Source organism: Eucyclogobius newberryi, unplaced genomic scaffold (assembly GCF_026437365.1).
Source record: "Eucyclogobius newberryi isolate DKJ021-1_F unplaced genomic scaffold, fEucNew1.0.hap1 SCAF_14, whole genome shotgun sequence".
In the NCBI taxonomy this organism is placed as follows: Eukaryota; Metazoa; Chordata; class Actinopteri; order Gobiiformes; family Gobiidae; genus Eucyclogobius; species Eucyclogobius newberryi.
The window spans coordinates 29,353,321-29,374,919 of NW_027315768.1; the positions used below are offsets into that span (position 1 = coordinate 29,353,321).

General features: G+C 41.6%; 1 protein-coding gene across 1 annotated transcript in view; it reads right to left on the minus strand.

Annotated features, from left to right (window-relative positions):
• Positions 1-9,948: 9,948 nt before the first annotated feature.
• The window catches only part of pard3bb (par-3 family cell polarity regulator beta b), a 352,270-nt gene continuing 340,619 nt past the window's right edge, over positions 9,949-21,599 (minus strand). The window contains exons 25-27 of the mRNA XM_072445192.1: positions 12,280-12,783; positions 10,575-10,702; positions 9,949-10,013 (exon numbers count right to left, since the gene is read on the minus strand). Coding sequence (XP_072301293.1) covers positions 10,585-10,702; positions 12,280-12,783 — 622 coding nt within the window. The 3' untranslated portion in view covers positions 9,949-10,013; positions 10,575-10,584. The remainder of the gene's footprint in view (positions 10,014-10,574; positions 10,703-12,279; positions 12,784-21,599) is intronic.

Here is a 21,599-nt window from a genome sequence, read left to right on the forward strand (position 1 = left end):
CGTGATAATTTAGTCAATACAAGCAGCAATTACGATGTAGAAATGAGAAATGACTTTACCTTTCAATGAACTGTAACTATTTTTCAACAAGATTTCTGGTAATGATTTACATATTTGTATAAAAAACACAAAAACCCCAAGAACAAAAAACTCCTCCTCAGCCCTGTACCTAACAAGAACAGCATTTATTTTATTATTTAATTTATTTTATTATTTAATTTACTTTATTTAATTAATTTAATTAATTTAATTAATTTAATTTATTTATTTTAGCAGTTTGTAAGCAGTTTGACTTCTTAATGCCCTTTTTTTGGGAGAATGACAACCAGGTCAAGATTATGATAGTTCAGGTCACAATATGATCGTGAGAACCAAAAAATAATAACCTTGAAGCAAAATTAAGTCTTTTTTGTTCAATCTATAACCGAAAAAATAGACCTAAATGTAAATAAAGTGTTTTATTTGGCTGTAATTTACACATTTTCGAGAATAGTCACACATCAGACCACGAGAATGAAAGAAAATGAAAGATTTCACTGTTGTTCCGTCACAATCTCAATAACAATCGTGAATAATCGTGAAATTGCGCCGTTTTTTCTCGCAATAACACTAACATTTGCTATCGTGACATCCCTAGTTACGAGTGTATTTATGGCACTGCTATAGTCATAACTCCATATGGTATAATTAAGGAGGTGGTGATATAAAATGAGAGTGCGCTGGGCTTTATTGAATACTGAAACGCTGTTAGAAACGATGCATATTAAACGTTTGTCCCGTCTCCGTGTGGGTGTTTTTATTATGTCAGAACAGAACTCCTCTCCGGGTTTTCCCACCAGAAAACCGCTTGAACTCACCTCCTCAGTCGACTCATCCACGGCCTCTTTCCTGGACCGCTGACACGTCCAGTTCCTGGTCGTCCCGGGGCAGCAGCGTCTGGAGAGGAACAGGGGGAAACAGCTGCGCCTGGACTGGGCCGCCACTCTGCGCTCTGGGAGACGGGAAACCAACCCGTGCAACGCTCATAAAGCATAAGGCATGATGGGGCATGATGGGGGGGTAACGCGCCGTCCATGACCCAAAGAGCAGCGCAGGACTCACAGCGTTTGCGTTACGTTCAATTTAGCCTCACGTAAACACTTTTGAAACGTCGGAACGGGACATCTTTTTCAGAGGAATCCAACTCGAACGGTAAATCTGATTTAGTCCCAATTTAGATCTGGTTTAGTTCTGATTTAGTTCTGATTTAGACTTGATTAAGTTCTGATTTAGACCCAGTTTTCTTACAATTTAGACCTGTTTATTCAGACATATTTTAGCTCTGATTCAAACCTGAGTTAAATCTTATTTAGACAGTTTAGTCTTGACTTAGATTTGATTTAGTCACAATTTAGACCTAACTAAGTCCTGATTTAGACCCGGTTTTCTTACAATTTAGACCTCTTTATTTAGACACAGTTAAGCTCTGATTTAAGCCTGATTAAGTTATTTTTTAGACCTTGTTTAGTTCTGATTTAGACCTGGTTCAGTCCTGACTAAATCCTGGTAAATGCTCGGTTTATATCTTGATTTAGACCTGGTTTAGTTCAAATTTAGACCTGGTTTAGTTCACATTTAGACACATTTCTTTCAGTCTTACACACGTTTAGGGCCTGGTTTAGTTCTGACTTGGATCTGATTTAGTCCCAATTTAGACCTGGTTTAGTTCTGATTTAGACCGTGTTTTCTTACAATTTAGACCTGATTAAGTCCTTATTTAGACCTGGTTTAGTTCTAATTTAGACCTGGTTTTGTCCTGATTCAGTCCAGTTTCGTCCTGGTTGTGTCTTTTACCCGTTTGAAGTTAGAAGTGGAAAAACTGACGACCAATATGTTCTTCCCAGCAACAAAATATATCAAACGTGCCCTGGTGTAACTGACATACCTGCACATGCATAACCGGTTGCCATGGCTTAAAATACTCTTCGTTGTCAGGAACTCAAATAGTATTTTTACACAGCAGGAAAAAGAAGTTGAACTGTGAAGTTTTGAACGATATAAATAACATTTGAGTGTCAGTTTTGAAACAATCTTAGATATAACAAACACAAAAGTAAAGTAAGTTCTGTTACGCCTCCGCACAGATCCATTATAAAAGCAGCTATAGGGTGAAAACGAGACCGCAGCCCTTTCTCTGTGTCCAATTGTGAACATTAGACCTGGTTTTGTCTTAATTTACTGCAGATTTAGACCTGGTTTGTGGTTCAAGTCTACAATACTGATCTCTGTGGCAAAATAAGTGAATAAAACACTATTAATTTAATTTGTACATCACTTTTTTGGACACTTAAAGCCACATCAGGTGCAAAGACTGTGAGATTGAAGAAGAACAAAGTGCACTGCATATGAGCTTCCTGGTCAGGACAACTCTTACAGAATGTAGTGTTAACATTGTCCACGTTTTATTTCATTGTTGTCTTTTATATAAATGTTATTATTACAATTCCACAAAGAACAGGCAAAGAGATGCGAACCCAGCCTCATGTAAAAGACTAAACGTTTTAACTCTATGTTTAGCTTGTAACGTATGTACCGTGGATGGAAAAGGTTGAATACCGTATTTTACGACTTATACTCCGGAGAGACTTATATGTGATATTATTCGTTATTTTTACACTGACAACCACTAGAGGGCGCTCTAGGATCTAAGCGACGCAGAAGAAGAATCTGCACTTCCTCTTCCTCTGGAGTTTGTGGAGTTGTTTAGAAGTGACACAGAGGAAGAAGAATTCAATGGATTTAGTGATTTGGGGTAAAACTGATGCTTTGCTAAACTTGTTAGCATGTTCTTTATGCTATAGTTATCTGAATAACTGTTCATATGTTACGTTAACGTACCAGACACTTACCACAGTTCTGTCTGTGCCTCATGTAGCTGAAGGTGTTAGCGTTAGCATACGTACACCTATTCACCATGTTCTCTCATCTGTTATTATTTTAAATTGCAATTCAAGATGAAATGTCTGTTCTTGGTCTTGGATTTTATCAGATAAATTTCCCCCAAAAATGCGACTTATACTCCAGTGCGACTTATATATGTTTTTTTCTTCTCTATTATGCATTTTTTGGCTTGTGCGACTTATACTCCGGAGCAAATTACAATCCGGAAAATACGCTAAAACAAAAATGTCGATACTTCCCAGCGTCGAAGCAGTAAACTAAAAACTCGACGTCAGCCACGTTAAACGAGCCGGTGTCGCCGCTCGTCAGCCGCGATCGCGGCTCGTCTGACGATAATTACCGAGTATTCGGGCTGTCTGCGGACGCACGTCAAAGGCGCCGTGCACAGGCAGAAACCGTCGGGTCGCCGCCCGGGAAACAAAAGGCGAGGCGCTCCAGACTGACGGTAATGACTGTGAAGGAACAATACACTTGCGCTGGGTGTGCGCGCTGCTGTCTGAACTGGCAGCCGCTCAAAAGGGGAAATCCTACTTTTAATGATGATAATAATAATAATAACGGCTAATAATGACACGTGCTTGACGGGGAAAAGGAAGAAGCAGGGACGAGCACAGGAAGTCAATGGTTTAGTTCATAAAGAATGAGAGGAAAGCGAGAAGAAGAACTGTGGACGAACCATTAAAGTGCCCCCTACAGGTCAGACGAGTCATTGAACTAAAATGCAATCGAGATGAATATATTCTGAATTCAGCAAAAAATGATTGAATTGTTTATCGCAGAATTGCAATTTTTTTTAGGTTTATAATTTCACTTCCTGTTTGTAATTGATGACATCACACTAGGAGATTACCCAGCAAACACTGGGCAAAAGCTCATCTAATGTGACAATCTTTTTAATTTGACAAATACAAATATATGAGAGCAACTTTATTTAGTTGAATTATTGTTTAGAGAGTAAAAAAATAGTTTTTTGTTGTTGTTGTTTAAATTACCTAAATTATTGTTGTAAATTACATTCTAGTGTGATGTCACTTCCTGTCATTTTCAACAGATTTTTCAACATTATCTCCACAAATACCTACTCGATTGGTGTAAAACTATAATTTATAAGTACGACAGGTATAAATACTATACACCAAATAAAGTCAAAATTAGAAAAGCATAAAAAAACTGCCATTGGCCCTTAAACTGCTTTTTTTTGTTTCGTCTTTTACAAGATCCTCGGAAACAGACAAAATGTACTCGGGTACTACTATTATTGACAAGTCGTGTACACTATCTATTGGCAATACTCACTTTATTTCCATCTCTTGCTCTTTCCCTTTAATTGTCACGACAGGTCAATTGTAAGAACATTTGAAGCATCGTCATCGGCAGCATGATTTTAAAAAAGTGCTACAAAAAAGTTGAAATCCAACTCCAATCCCGTCGAGTGTCATCTTTTTAATTCGCTCATGTTCGCGCCGCAATCCACGGTCCAAGAATCTTAATAAATCCTTTGAACCGTTTTCAGTTAATTTCACATAAACGCCAGCGATGCCCGTTGCAGCCTGTAAACATTCAGACATTCGCTGGACTTTACGGCACAGAACGAGCGCTGGCCGGGACGTGGGAGATGTTAATTACTCGTTTCCCGGCGCCCCATTGGCACGGCGCTTTGGGGATGCGCTCATTTCGCTGATAAAATGCTCTACTGGCCTAATTTCCCCCCCAACTTTCCGCGATCGCAGCCAAAGTCCAGCAGGTTTTGTGTGATAAATTGAAGCTTTAAAACTAGCCACTGCAGCTAAATGCTTATTAACAACTTGGATTTTGACAATACGCTGAAACACGGCGAGTTTAGGCGTAATAAAACTGGCTATCGGTGGAGCTCATCTGGACGTTTTAATTGATAATTACCGGAGTGTTAATTTGAGGTGGTCCAAAAGTCTTATCACAAAGGCAGGATTTATCAGTGCTCTGATGATGGGCTGAAGTGAGTTGTGTGAGTTTCACCTTGAAAAAGTTGAGAGGGGGCGAGGAAGAGGGGTGTGTACTCACATTTATCAGCCGGAAGGTTGAGAGTTCGACTCCCGGGCGTTTCTGAGTGGAGTTTGTAGGTTTGGGTGGGTTTCTAAGCACTCATGAACACAAAACATGCACAAAACCCCCCAGCTAAGGTCCTGACCACTGAGCACCCACTGAGCGCCCACTGAGCGCCCACTGAGCGCCCACTGAGCGCCCACTGCTCCTGACAGGCTTCCCCGGCGGCACTGGTTCATCGGCCAAAAATACAGAGGAATCAATAAAGTAAAAGAAACAAACAGCGCTATGTGGTATAGGATAAAAAATAATGATAATGACACTTTTATTAGTCAAAAATGTACTTTTTTGTGCCTTCTACCGTGTTGTAACAGTTTTCCCGCATCAAAAACATCGCCGGAGTTGGTTCTAGCTTCATTCGTGTTCAGAAAGTCTTCTCCCTCCGAGCGTCGAAAACACTCCATTCTGAATTTCCCTCGATCTGTGATGTCATAGTCTACATGTGAGGTGGCTCTGTGTTTAAGTCCACAAAACCTCGTTTCAAATCACGATCATTACAACTGCGTGGCTGCGTTAGCGTGTCGGAGCAACGTAGCATTTTGTTTCACTCTCCAATGCAATTCCCTCTGCTGCCAGTAGATGGAGCCCACAGGTTAGTTAACAGCGTGGGAAAAGCCAGCAAAACTTTTATTAAGTATGTTTAAAGGCTGATAAAACACAAATATTGCATCATATTTATCTGTGAAAGTGTTTTTTATGCTTTTTTACAGCTTTTCTTTTACTTTGGCACTCATTATAAACGATCAAATGTGAGTTTAGTCGTTTGGCGTTACGTTTTTTAGGTGTCACAGTAGGTCAGGAGTCACACGAGAAGTACAGAGATAGGTACATGTTTTAAGTAGTATAGTATCTAGCTTCAGTATTTATACATTCAGTACTTCTATGCTTGGCGACAGTGGCTCGGTCGTTAGACGCGTCACTTGATCTCGTCTCTGACCGCGTCATGCTGCGTGGGCTGTGACTGAGAGGCTGTAGGCGCAGATTGGCAGCCACACTTCCGTCACCCAGGGCAGCTGTGGCCACAAAAGTGCAGGACCGTATTTTCCGGACTACAAGTCGCGCTGGAGTATAAGTCGCAGCCAAAAAATGCATAATAGAGAAGAAAAAAACATATATAAGTCGCACTAGAGTATGAAACGCGGTTACAAGTGTGAAAATAACAAATAATATTACATATAAGTCGCTCCGCAGTATAAGTATATAAGTATAAATATAAGTATAAGTCGCACCCCGGCCAAAACTATGAAAAAAGGTGTGAGTTATAGTCCAGAAAATACGGTAACTTCCATCCAACAATGACACAACTTGACAAACGGATAAAGAATTAATATTTTATTGCAAAATATGTATATACATCAATATAAATTGTAGGAAAAGGAATACAAATCGCTGTTAGTTTTACAATAATAAACATTTCACTTGAGGCTTTTTGATACAAGTGTTTAAACATCATTTTTTACTCCTTCATTGAGCAAAAAGCCCCAGAGTACCTGAAATGCACTCTCAGTACCATTATTTGTATTGCTTATTACTTTTAATCATTTCTACGGTTAAAAAACAACAACAGGTTGCTAATTATTGCGTACATACTTGCTCATGTGCAGTTAAACGTACACGCGTGGAGCACTGGCGGCGCTGGAATATCAACAAAAATGTGCTAGAAAAGAGAACATTAAACGGTAAAAGGCAATATACGATGTGAAATGTGCGATAGTAAAATAAAACAACAACATTTGGATACATTCAGTCGTAACTTTGTTTAGGATTTGAGCGAGTGCAATCAAACGAACAGAAAAATAACTGAAATTATATGATTATTACAATTATAAACTGATGGCGACGTTGATGCGGTTAATTAATAAACAGGTCACATGGTTATTTGTTTTTTTTCTGTTAAAGATGCCAACTGTGCTAACGCCGTAATTAGCATGACAATCATTGGAACGTATTGTAAAATAAAGTCTGCGACTGACCGCTGGGGGCGCTGGGGTTCCAAATGAGGAACGGCACGTGAGATATTAGCCGTGTTAAGATTACGTTGCTGACGGCCGCTTAGCTTGGCCCAACTGTTGCGCGGCGATCAAAAATAGACGTGTAGATTGCCAAACGAACTCGACGACTTCATTCTGGGCGTTAAAATGAGGCGTGGCAGAGCTGGAGAGGGTAAAACATAATGTCTGGAACCAGTTATTGATCCAAAACATCGGCGGAAATCTACAACGTTTTGATCGAGATTCCGAAAGCGGCAAAAACAATGAATCGGTCGAGCACAAAAAAACATGGATTTGATGCAGCAACAATTTGACTCGAAATATTATACTTATTATACCATTTTTACTCACAAAAAATCAAATTGGGAAGGAATAATTTGCCTGAAACCCGTGAATAGAATGTTTAAATGTCACCGGCAAGAACTATTGTATTTGACCATGTTGTGCTAATGCTAACGTTTTATTTGTCGAGGAAAAAATACAATTGAAATGAGATTAAAATGGAAATTTTGTGGAAAAAAGGCTTTTATATTGACCAGACCAGGGTAGAGAGAGGCAGTGGATCTGTTCGTGTCAACAATAAAAAATAAAACCATTGCTTAACTGTAAAAAAAACGATATCGTAAAATGTTAGGCGAACCGCGAAAACGAGCATCAATACTGCAGGGTCTATCTGAAAAGGCACGAACGTGTTACCAGCGATTAAAACTCAAAAACGTCTTTAAAAAAACATGAAATACAAGTAAAAATGTTGTCATAACTTCAGTTTTGTATAAAAAAAGTGTACCAAAAATGAACAATCGGGGCTGAAATTCACACCGACTTGATTGAAACGGCACTGACAGCTGACGAAAACACCATTTTTTTTTTTTTGGTTTGACAGCGCGTTGCATCTGACATGTGGTGGATTACGAGCAGGATAAATATTTATGAACGTTGAGTCTTGTGTTTAAAATCCCACACGCTGACCTCCTCCCACGGACGAGCGCGCCAACTGCTCCCGCCTTCAATCGCCATCAAAACGACTCGCTCACCACAACACGGAATATCAGACCATTCTTACACTTTCTGTACAACTAACTTATATTCATCAACTCTTGCTCACTCACTTTCTCTCAAAGTCAATCCGTCCGACGTTCAAATAAATTCATTTCCAACTTTTTTTCCCCCACGGCGACGCACATTTACGTTAAGTCTTGTTCTCAGACTTTCTCCAACTGGAAAGTGTTTGATCTGAATAATTTGCACAAACTAATTTATACCGTGAATTCTGAATCTGGTGCAAACATGTGCAAAACGACTATCAACAAGTTACACGTTTTACACAATGCAAACGTATAATTCACGTGTACGAAAGTTCTGCAAAATACACCATCGTGATAACCATAAAGCCGCCCGTCTACTTTTGCCATTCTATTCAATTCGTTTTAGGATTTACGGCACTAAACGCAACATTTTCCGTTCTGATTTAACAACTTCAAAACAATTAGCATCACTTGAAATCTAAATGTTGAGATATAGTACACGGGAAACCTTCTTTTTGAACTTTTAACTATGCTATAACATTGTTTCCTCATTGAAAACACACTTATATATTAGCTCATTGCATTGGTGTTTGCGAGATCACCTCACAAAACACTCAGTCAAAGGCAAAGACCATAAATCATTCGTTAAACTGAGCATTTCTACCGTCAAATCGCCTTTGTTACACTAGTATGTCAAGACAAGTGATCGTTTGCTCTTTTTTTTGGCCTGCTAACACCAAATCCTGATGAGGGAACGCCCGACTGAAAGAAAGTAACGTGATATTTTCAGTACAAACGTTATTTTAAGTTAAAAAACATGGGATCTGAACTCAAAGACTCTCAAGAGATCGTTTAAAGGCAAACAACAAGACAAATTACGCACAATGTGTCCTTCAATTCCTTCATTCTCCACGTCCTCTTTTCCCTGAAATAATCAGACACTAAACACTTCACTAAACTGTCACACGTTCCTTCACTCGTCAGTCAGAAATCAGAGCCAGATCAGTGGAAAACATGCGCTCAAAAACACAAAATTGTAAAAAATAGCAGTAGAGCAACAAGCTAATGCTAATGCTAACGCTGCGACCACGCGTGCCGCGGTGCAGTCTGCGTAAACCAGTCCGAGCGAGTGATTCGTGGCGGTCGGAGAGGCAAATATTGGCAGTCGTAACAACATAAATCCAAGACATTTCGATGATTAATATAAAAAAAAGTGCCACTATTTTCATATTATACTTTTGTGACGCTTTAAAAACTGCAAAATGTAGCGCAGACCGACGGAGGCAGCTAATTCAAACGGAAGCTGCATGATAGCTTCAGTACCGAGCGCGCGTTGGTCGATATAACAAACAAAAACATGTATAAGTAGAGAATTTGAAAAAAAAAAAAAAAAAAGTAGATTTTACAAGAGAAAAGAAATATATCTTTGTGCTTGATTTGCAGATCAAGCGTTAGAAGTTTACATTCACGTACGGATTTAATAAAACACATTTTTCTCAACGCCATTGCTGCGTCTTCATCATGAAAATAAGCGAATATCTTTTTCATACAGCTCTTTGAACGCGACCGGTCTGAGGAAACTGGAAACTATAGGCGCTTGTTATTAATAGTGCAGGTGATACACGACTAGTGCGGTTTGAAAAAGGCGAGCTCGCCATTACCAAAAGAACAGCAAAAGCCCACGTCGGCAACGGCAACGGGACGTCAAACGAGGCTTCGGTCGTTAGAAATGGTTTTGTATTTTAATAGACTTTCTTTGTCAACCCGTAGCAACAAGGTAGAATGGTGTGGTTTTGTTCGTTCCTGCATGTCACACCACACACTGTAGTATATGAAACAGCATCGACTTTGTTCATTGGCCGGTCATTGTACCAGAAGAAACGTTCGCCCTTTGGAAATATACAAAGCTGCATTTAGTGGCTTTAGTCTGTCCACTTTACGGCTTTAGTGATTTAAACCGGGCCGCACCGTGCGTCTGAAACACAGAGTAAAGGAGGACGAATCAAAAAAGATAATTAAATACAATGAAATGCACAAGACATGTTTTTAAATGCTCGAAAAACTGTATTTTTAATAACATTTTAACCAAGGTTTTCATAATGTCCGAAATAAATACAAGAAAATACCAAAAAAACATTAGATCCAACTTTATACGAACTACACCTTAATAAAGTATGAGCAAAGACGTAATTAATAATGAACTTTATTGTTAATTATTCTTAATTGTTTATTAAGAATGATTTGGACTCAGTAAGTACTTTTAATTGAGTATTTACTAAGTCTGATTCTTGTGTGGTACCAAATATTTGTATTTTTATGTGAGTTCATTATTAATTAAGTCTTTGTTCATGCTTTTTTTAAGACTATCAAGAGTGTAATTATTATAAACTGTGAAATTTAAATAAATATTCAACCAAATTGATTATTTTAGTTCAGATTTATTATCACGAAAGGCAAATAAAATAGTTAATAAATACATAAAATGTTAAATATATTACAATAAGTGTATTTCTAGGATAAGTGAGTTGTGGCTTACCTGACATGTTCTACCTGTAGCCGCCTCCCACGGCCCCTCTGGTCATGGTGTCATAGCGCAGTCCTCTCAGTGGCGGGGTGGGAGAGGGCGGGACGTCCTGTCGAAGGGGACCTCTCTGCTGCTGCGAGCTGGACAGACAAGAGACTAGTGACAAGAGGTACTGGCAACAAATACTTTCCAACATAACGTCTCACAAGTGCGTCGTACAGTTGCAGTAATGCAGTTACTCAATCAGAGACTTTTAGACTGGAGTAAGTGAGTTCAAGACAGTATACACCCGGCATCCTTGTTTGATTGGGAGTGGATGGAAAAGGAGACTGGAATTTGTCAATGAAGACTAAAGCCCAGGCCACGTACGGGACGCAAAGTGGTGCACTGTCGCCTGCGTCTTGTCCCGCTGGCACCAAAGTCCAAACAAGCCCGAGTGTGATCAACGGCATGGCTAACAGTACGTTCTGCGCATGACACATACTCTCAACAACCGAGGGAAAAAACAATAATTTCAATGTATAACTCCTCTATTTGTCACAGTTCAACAACACAAACATGAGGATATGGAAGACAATAAAGTCGTCCAATGGCCCGAATGTGTAAAGGGACGGATGCTGCGCGCTACATGCTAACAGCCATGCTAACACTGTATTTTGACAATCAACGGAAAAACGGGTTTCCTTTTCTTTCTGTCGTAACTCCATGGTAACGCCCATCAGGACTCCGCTGTAACTCCACATAGCTTTGCTTAACATATTACAAGTGTTTGCGCAGATGGGACCTCATGACCAATAAGAATGCTCCTTTAATAAAGACATCTGTCGCCTACAACACATTCAGGAACTTCTCCTGTGAGCAAGGGGGGCCGGACTGTGTCTAAGGGCCCAGGGCTGAAGCGGCTCAGAAAGATCAGAACACTTTTCTGCAAACGAGCCAATGTCTACAGAGTATTCACTAAAGCGAGATCATTGTATGTTATATTCCTCTAATTTGTGTGTTTGACAAATAAGGTGTGAGAAATGAGCAGCTCAAACACACAGAGACAGATCATGGTTCCGCTATCACCAACCTCAGAGTCACCAGTATTTATTTCACAAAATAAACAAACCTATTATTCGTAGAGGAATGATCATAAATGTTGAATGAAATGAGACGTGCATTGGCCGCAGAGTGAGGCGCAAGTCAACACCTCTCGACCAGACTAAAGCCCAAACTATCACCATCAAAGCAACATAAAAGAGAGGTTCAGTCGTGCTCGTGACAGGAGTTTGTGCTCCTGGTGTTTCTTCTGCACAGCCCGGTCACACTGAAGGCTCACGCAGAGGAGATACAGAGAAAGGGACTTTTAGGGCAGGGACCCCAAGACAAACATTTAACCATTAGATCAAACATTTAACCCATTCAAAAGATACCGCTGTCATGATGAACCAACTGTGAGACAATCCATATGTCTAAATATTAAATTGTTCTTTACTATTGTATTCCGATACCCTAACAATAATGTGTGGGAGGCCCCGTATAAACAACTTTCAGGGGGCCCAGAATTTCTAGCTGCGCCCCTGCCTGTGAGACAGAACTGTGTCCCTTGATGGCCAATGACGTGCTCCGGATCTCAGACGACAGTGACATACCTTCCGTCGGATTCTGTCGGATTGGTTTAATAGTAATGTAACTGTGAAGGGTTTAAAAATGTGCAGAAATAAGTATGTTTTACCTGGGGTGTGGGTAGTAGCCAGGCTCCACAGTTCTTGGGTCTCTGGTGTAGGCCGGTCCCGCTGTGTAAGAGTACGGGGCAGAGGTGTTGTGGCTGGGATAGGCAGGGTTCTGGGGGTTAGAGGTGTGGCTGGGGTAGGCAGGGTTCTGGGGGTTGGAGGTGTGGCTGGGGTAGGCAGGGTTCTGGGGGTTGGAGTTGTGGCTGGGATAGGCGGGGTTCTGGGGGTTGGAGTTGTGGCTGGGATAGGCGGGGTTCTGGGGGTTGGAGTTGTGGCTGGGATAGGCGGGGTTCTGGGGGTTGGAGTTGTGGCTGGGATAGGCGGGGTTCTGGGGGTTAGAGGTGTGGCTGGGGTAGGCAGGGTTCTGGGGGTTGGAGTTGTGGCTGGGATAGGCGGGGTTCTGGGGGTAAGTCTGAGGGTTCTGGGGAAGTCCGGGGTAGTGTCCAGACCAGGGCTGCTGCTGCTGCTGCTGCATGGGGTACTCGGATGGATCCTGGGGGCCTCTTCTGTGGACACAAAGAGACAGAATTACTCAAAAATGCAGTTTTACGAAGTTTATTTTATTTCCAATTGTATTATTATCATTTATTGTTGCACCAATAATGGTAAAAAAAAGCTTTTTCTGATTAAGATGCTGACTACATTGAACAAAGGTGGATTAAAAAAACAACAACAAATGGGTGGGGAGTTGGATGCGCTGGTGGAGGAGAAGGCCAGACAGACCTGGCAGGCCCAAGCGCATAGTGAGGGTCTGTTGGGAACGTCTTGCGGAACCTTCTGTCAGCTTCTCCCAGATCCCGGGGGAGGCTTGGGACGTTGAGTCCGAGTGGACTATTTTTTCGACCTATTTTTTCGACCACTATTGTCAATGTGGCTACTCGGAGCTGTGGTCGCAAGGTCTCCGGTGCCTGTCGCGGCTGCAACCCCTGAACTCGGTGGTGGACACTGGAAGTAAGGGATGCCGTCAGGTTGAAGGAGGAGGCCTATCAGGACTCTTTGGCTTGTAGGATTCCTAAGGCCGTTGAGAAGTATTGGCGGGCCAGGCGTATTGCAGCTTGTGCTGTCACAGAGGCAAAAACCCGGAGCTGGGAGGAGTTTTGGGAGGTCATGGAGGAGGACCATCGGTCGGCAAGAAATTCTGGCAGACTGTCAGTCGCCTCAGGAGGGGGAAACAATGCTCACCAACACTGTCTATAGTGGAGACCTGCTGACCATGATTGGGGATGTCATCGGACGGTGGAAGGAATAGTTTGAGGACCTTCTTAATCCCACTGTTACGCCCCCCGAAGAGGAAGCAGAGACTGAGGACTCGGAGTCTGACTTATCAATCCCCCAAGATGAATTCAATGAGGTTTTTGGATTCAGGAGGAGCAGAGTGGTTTTGGTCCTGGTCGTGGAACACTGGACTAGCTCTATACCCTCCATCGGGTTCATGGGAGTTTGCCCAACCAGTCCACATGTGCTTTGTGGATCTGGAGAAGGCTTTCAAGTATCTCAGGGTCGTGTTCATGAGTGAGGGAAGGATGGAGCGTGAGATTGACAGGCGGATCGCTGAGTGTCGTAATAAAGAAGGAGCTGAGTCGAAAGACAAAGCTCTCGATTTACTGGTCAATCTAAGTTCCTGACCTCACCTATGGTCATGAGCTTTGGGTAATGACCGAAAGGACAAACTTGTGGATACAAGCTGTCGAAATGAGTTTCCTCCACAGGGTGGCTGGGCGCTCCCTTAGAGATTGGGTGAGGAGCTCAGTCACAGAGAAGGTCGGAGTAGAGCCGCAGCTCCTCCACGTCGAGAGGAGCCAGCTGAGGTGGCTCGGGCATTTGTTCCGGATGCCTCCTGGGGAGGAGTTTTGGGCATGTCCCACCACGAAGAGGCCCAGAACACGCTGGAGGGACTGGAGGGTCTCTCGGCTGGCCTGGGAACACCTCAGGATCCCCCCGGAGGAGTTGGAGAAAGTGTCTGGGGAGAGGGAAGTCTGGGAGTCCCTGCTTAGACTGCTGCCCCCGCGATTGAGCCCCGGATAAGCGGAAGAAGATGGATAGACAACAAATGGTTAAAAGGAGTAACAATTGTTTTCACTACAGAATACTGCACCTTTATGTTCATATTTAGGTTTTTTAAATGGACTAAATAGTTGAAAATAAAATGGTTAAACGTGATACTTGTGAATTTTTGGGTTAAGATGTTTGCAGCGTGGTGAGTCAAACACGCTCAGTACCAGTCAGTGTCAAGCTTTAACTTTAAACAACTCAACTAAAAGGGAGGCAAACCTTTTGACCATTAAGCGATTCAGACGTGAATGTTGACCCACAAGTGTTTACTGCGCTGATACGAAACACGACTAAGCAGTACCAGGAGCGAGAAAGATACACAAAGATGTTCAAATAATCATCAAACCAAATCTGCATCGGGGTTGTGGTAACTCGGCCTGTGCAGAATGAGCAGCGCTGTATCTTTCACCGGTGACACAAGTGCCTAGAAATGCTGCTGACGGCTCCTTTTGGAAGCTCTCCAGAATAAGAGCTCGTAGAACCAAAGTATACAGCAAGAGAGTGCTTTCAGTGCCAGGGCTCGGTTAACCTTGGCCCTCTGCACTGTAAAACCCAAAGAGCTGCACGAGTTACGATAGCGTGAATCCAGAGTGTTCATCTGGAGTCATTTTGGCTATAAAAATGGTGGAGTTTGTGGGATTTGAGGATATTTTTCACGATTTTAACGTTTCAAACACGACTACAATACGAAGGAAAAGGCTTAATATAGTCGATATTCATTTCAATACCACAATGAAAAAGAATAAAAAATAAGACTCTTGGATAGACAACAGAATCATTTCTTTCTTTTTTTTCATACAAACAAAAATAAACACAAAACAAGAAGCAAGACAAGACGGAGCGCATTCAAACTATTTACAAAGTCCAAAAACAAGTACAAATTTACTCCGAAAGGCAATTTTCAATTTTTTTTGGAATATCAATTATAATATATTCTCCAGTCTTTGATCGTCAGTTCAACTTGTGACGGCTTTTTTTTTTCTTGTGATGGCCTTTTTCGCTGAGGCCAGATACAGTATGTTCCAGAGGTATCCATTTATTGTGTCCACTGTAGGAGTTTAGAGGCCCTAGAGTGTATTTTCAACAACACAAATGTAAGCATTCTCTATAATATTACCATGTGGTCTTATAAAATTCTGCTAAAGATCAAGAATATTCCAAAACAGCTCAGGAAAGGTCTAATTTTGTCATGTTTATGCAATTTTAGTGATAGTTTAGTATCTGGGGTTTGATACTACAACACTACTGTCCTGTCTCATTTAGCTAAACATCTGAATCAACAATACTTAATTTACTGTACTTTTGCTTTTTAATGACATTGTAGTTCGGGTTAAGGTTAGGAGTAGTCAAACTTAACAAAGTAGGTACATTATAAGTGGTACCAACAATTTATCACACATTATTTTCTTGAAATGGACCAAAAAAACACAGCAGAACACATCTTAACTAGTAAAAAACAGTGCAAACAAGATCCCCATGTTGAATTTAAAGCACTTTCTTTAGAGTGCATCCCAGTCGCAGCTGCAGTAATCCGTCCTGCTCCTGTTATAACTCTGACCCGGCGGAGACAAGTACACAAACACATGTCCTCTGCATAGCTAACAGTATGAGTCTCTCCGCTAAGCCACTGTCCTCTTCACTTTCACTTTAACTACCGCATCAGCCGGGGCCCGGGTTTTAACGAGAGGGGCCCAATTAGGCACGCACGCCTCTCCGATGGCACTATGTAGTCTGAGAGCGCAGGAATATGCTGAGTGTCATTGCGTTAGACAGGATTACATTGTGACAGGCTTTAGAAAGTGCCAGACAGATCCGTTCTGTCAATAGCATTTAACTTTGGTTGAAATGTTTTGATAAATTAAAACATCTTATTTGTCGAGACTGAACTGTATTTCCAATTATTCATATATAAATAGATGAGGATTTACGTTATTAATAGAAAAAAAACCAAACACTTTCAGTCACACAGTCTAAAACGCAATATTAAAGGACCGTATTGTTGGCCTTTAAACATGCTCTTAAACTAATCTAGACATTAGTAATACTCCCTTATTCTCAACTTTTGCTCCTAAAACTTAAGCCTCACCAAGTATAGCACGCTCTTGAGTTTTTTATTTATTTATTTATTATTATTATATTATTATTATTAATTTTATTTCTGTAACATTTGTTTTTTTTTTAAATATTATTCTTTCTTTTTTTCCCCCTCTTCTGGTGTAATAATTGTTGAGTTTGTGTATGTTTTATGTTCTGATGAAAAAAAAAATAGGAAAAAAGCAAAACTAATCCAGACATTGAAAAGCACAGGTTGCTTTCCATCAGTCGGGCGTTCCCTCATCAGGATTTGGTGTTAGCACTCCATCTACAGGCAGCAGAGTAAATTACCACGAGAAACAAACAAAAGCTAACTTGCTGCGATATGCTAATGTAGCGTGCAATTGTAATGAAGGCGATTTGACGGCAGAAATGCTCCAAATGTTTTTTTCTGCCTTTGACAAAGTTGAAAGTGAGAGTTTTTGTGAGGCTCTGGGAAGGAGCAGAGAAGACGACCTTGTAAACAGCTAAATACAAATCCAAGTTTGTTTTTTTGATGGTTTTATGGCTCAGAAATGTCACTAAATGTATGTGATCATTGAAACTGAGCTAAATTCTAGTACACAGTGAAGACAGCACTCAAACTGAACAAAAAAAACATCTATGAATCCAATCTAAAATCACCCGGTTTTCTTATTTTAAGCTTATTTTGTAAATTTAATCTGTTCAAATAATGGAATTTATTGGGTCAAACTGGGTATTCATTCATCATCAAATTGGGAGTATTACATACATTATAAAACATATTTGCTGAAATGAATACTTTCACTATAATGTTTTAACGATAAAGCAGACTTTTTAACTATAAATGGGGGCTCACAACATAAAAAGGTCGTCAAATTCTGCCTTAAATCTACAGTAAATCCGAAATGAACTCCTCCATCCCCGACCGGCCCGTCTGAGCTGTTGCTGAGTGAGATAATGTTAGTCTTATGTTCACAGCAGACGCACAGACAGACAGACTGCACTGCTCTGGGCACAGATACACGCTGTACACGCTGTACACGCTGTAGACGGGGCAGGGGCAGAGCTGGTGGTCTGTTTGGGTGGTCACTGCATGCCCTTCGTGTTTGGGATGTCTCCTGGCTCCATGACCGATCTCAGCACATTCATGTTACAGAGACAGAGAGGGAAAGGAAAAACGGGAAATGATTGAAATGTCATATAAAAACTTGTGTTAATGCAGTTTTATAATAATCCAATAGTCCAATCAGACTGGTTTTCTGTTTGCATCTGGAATACCGTCGAATTGCAGTTACCGATTTATTTAACATATACTTTTGTAGCCAATCACTTTAAAGTAGATCAAACTAACTATCAGGAATGAATAGAACTGATTAAATCCACTATTCGGGATATTCACACTTCCACTGTGTGATGTCATTAGGTGGTGGAAGTGCCTCTCAGTGAGAAAAGAAAAAGGAAAGATGGCTCCACATCACAGCATTAAGCAGATCTATATTCATCCTTATTACCATATTTTCCGGACTATAAGTCGCACCCAATAAATGCATAATAGAGAAGAAAAAAACATATATAAGTCGCACTGGAGTATGAAGTGTGAAAATAACAAATAATATCACATATAAGTCGCTCCGGCGTATAAGTATAAGTATATAAGTATAAATATAAGTATAAGTCAAACCCCGGCCAAAACGATGAAAAAAGGTGTGACTTGTAGTCCGGAAAATACGGTATCCTTACTTTATTATCAATATTTATTCATTTATAGATGTCTTTACTGCAAAAATAAACAATGATCTCTGTTGCTTTTCACTTGCCTTGCTCCATGGAGATAAGAAACGTTTAATACCACAGTGTGGAACATGCCGGATGAAGCAGTAACATCACAGTGGAGTCTGCATGTTTGTGTCTGAGTGGGTTTTCTCTACGCTCCCTAACAACCTAAAAAATGCACCAGGATCAAATCCTTCAGCTACGATCCTGACCAAGACTAGCTCAGGATCTAGAGAATGGGTCTTCGCTCCTGACAGATTTCGCCCCAGCCGCCATGAGGGACGGGTCAAACGCAGAGAGAACAATACAGTCTAAACCTTAAACTGAATCACCATGGCGATAAACAGGCGGCATTGGAAACATACCCGCGTCTAGACTGGCGCGCTCTTCTTATTTCCAGCGCTTTTAAACGTGTCAGTCATCTGCGCGGATCGCTGTTTAGACTACTGCCCCGGGACCAGCTGCCCGTCGTCCACGTGTCCCGTCTACCGCCCCCTCTCGGCGCGCCCACGTCGCCGCCTCGCCCGCGTCCGTCCCCTCTCCGCGTCCCCGGCTCGTCTGCCGTGCCGGGGCCCGTCACTCCGCGCTTTTCCCTGAGCCCCCCGTGCCGCACTTTTATGGAGATAAGGTGAAGGAGGAGGTGAAGGGGCCGTGACAGCGGTGAGATTAGACAAAGGGAGAAGGGCGAGGTGTTAAGTCCAGGAGACAAGGAGGCAGATAAGGATGGATATGAGGAGACAATTGAGCGGGCTGAAGACGGAGTTGGTGGCGTCTGTATTCTTTGTTGCTACTTTAGGAGAAGTTTAACTGTTGAATGTGGCAACCCGGAGCAACCACCCGAATAAACAAGACAAAAATGTACATTACAAACTAAATGAGTTCTAAATTGCGTGGGTCATTCCAGGAGTAACATGTTTACCAAAGTGGCAGACACACACACACACGCGCACGCACGCACGCGCACACGCGCACGCACACACACACACACACACACACACACACACGCACACAGACACACACACACATCAGCATCAGTATCAGCATTTACAAACCAGAAGAGTTTATAAATCAACTGCAAACATTTTCTAGGTTTTTATATGATTGACATTTGTTTATAGGTTGCAATACATATAATGTTCAATATACGTGGAATTTAAAATAAGCGTTAATTAATTTGATTTATTTTTTATTCATTTTTATCAATTTATAAAGGGAAAACCCGATGGGAAATTCACTTTTTCATGGGTTAAAACAACATAAAATAAACAACTGGAACAAACACAGGAAAACTAAACGACTAAAACACAAATAAAGCAATAATAAATAAAAATATAGCCGCAAGCGGCAATGATCGGCCCTCGCCACGCCGCCGCCACGCCGCCGCCACACCGCCGCCACGCCGCAAGAGGAGGGGGCGCTAACGCGCCCCAATTGTCCTTTTATTACGCCTACTGCTGAATCTGTGACGCTGTCACATCTTCTCCCCTTTGTTTTACCATCAAAAAGCAATTTTATTTTGAATTCTTGGCAAAATGTGCGGCTTTGCCGCACAGACACCGTGACTCTTTGAATGAAAATGTGGATAACTTTTGATGGTCTTGAAGATGAGTCTCACCAAATTTCAGGTTAATAGGGCTGACGCCCTGGGAGGAGTTTGTGAAAGTCTAAAGTGTAAACATGTTCTGGCGATTTCCCCATTGGAATAACATGAAAGGTTTCGGTCATCGTTACGGCAACGCCATAACAATTATGACATGAGTCATTGACGTTTTTGATGGGGATGCTAAAATTGAGTTGTGTGTCAAATTTCATATAATTTCGCAAAACTAAACATTTAACCTCCATATAAAATCTGTAGGGGGCGCTGTGGCGCCAAATGAATTTATTTCACTTCAAGTAGGTTTAGGGCAAAGAGTTTAACAACTGATTCTAATTTGACGCAATTCGGACTTTATCTGCGCAAACGGCAGAAATTTTAAATATGGGAGATTTCTGAAATTCTAGCTACAGTTTGCGGCTTCGCCGCACAGAGACCGTGAGAGGTATCAATGTAATTTGGATAACTTTTGATGTCCCACTCCTCAGTAGCATTTTCACCAAATTTCAGCTTTTTAGGGCCAACGCCCTGGGAGGAGTTCGTAAAAGTACGACGTTTGGAAAAACTCCGAAGTCATGTTTAGCCATTTTTGAAGCAATATGGCCGACATTTGGTTGGGCGGACGGCGTTGCCGTAATAATATTTTTTACTTCTCTTGTCACCATCTACCTCTGCGCCAAATTTCATGATTCTACGATCAGATTTTTTTTGGGTCATTTCCCATCTCTCAATGCATTTTTGGTACATTTGGGGGCGCTGACGCGCCAATTTTTTTAATTTTAGAAAAGGGAAATAGCCAGAATGTAGAGAGGCACGATTTTTAGAGGCGTGCAAATTTTTGTGACTTTTCGTCAATGTTCACTGGGTGAAAAATAGGGGGGTTGGTCCCGAGAAGAAGAAGAAGAAAGAAAGAAAGAATAATATTCCGATGCGAAAACAATGTTTCCCATTTTTCAAATATCATAAACTATACATTTTCGGAAAGCGCTCGCGCTTTCCTACCTCATGGTGTGGGTCCCTGGTCACTGACGGGTACTTTCGATAATTTTGAGTGGGCTCCGCCCACTTTGTGTTTTTGGCCCTCTATACAGTAATAATGTTAAATTTTTGCCTTACATGCTTATATGCACGGAACATGCAAGAGATGGGGAACGTATTCGTGAGCTACTTAGCGCAAATGAGTGCTTTATATGGGGATGACGACCGCGAAGCGGTCGTCATCCCAATGTAAAGTGCTCGTTTAGTGCGAACTTTTGCACGGGCTTCGCCCGTTTACAACGGTAATGTTCCATTTTCCTACAACTAATTAGTATGCACGGGGCGTGCATGAGTGGAGGAGTGCGTTAGTGAGTGTTTGGAAGTGGGCGAGCGCTTCGCGCTCGATTTTGTGCGCACTACGTGCGCACTTTCGCAGCCGTGCTTCGCACGGCCTTACAAGATTAATAGGCCTCTCGCCAGCTTGTGGCGCTCGGGCCTAATTAACCAATGCATAGAAAGAAATGTACAAATCCAATATGAGATAAAATGACATAAAACTTGCCTAGAACAGACCACGGACACTACGACGGAACGCAATTATTTCCAACAGTAAATACAGGTTTAGTTTATATTTAGCAAACATCTCGACTGCGGGGGCTTAGTCGAGCCCGCTGCCGGCCCGAGTCTGTAATCAAAACTAATCATTATCTTTGAGGGAAGCGGCTCGTTTGGAAATAAAGTGGAAATCCAGTCGGAATCTCCCGGGAATCCTGTGCAAATTCCGGAACGGGGGTTTGGAATTTCGACCCAGGAACCAGTGAGCGCCACGCAGCAGCTGGGGATCGGGGCTAATGAGGGAGAGGA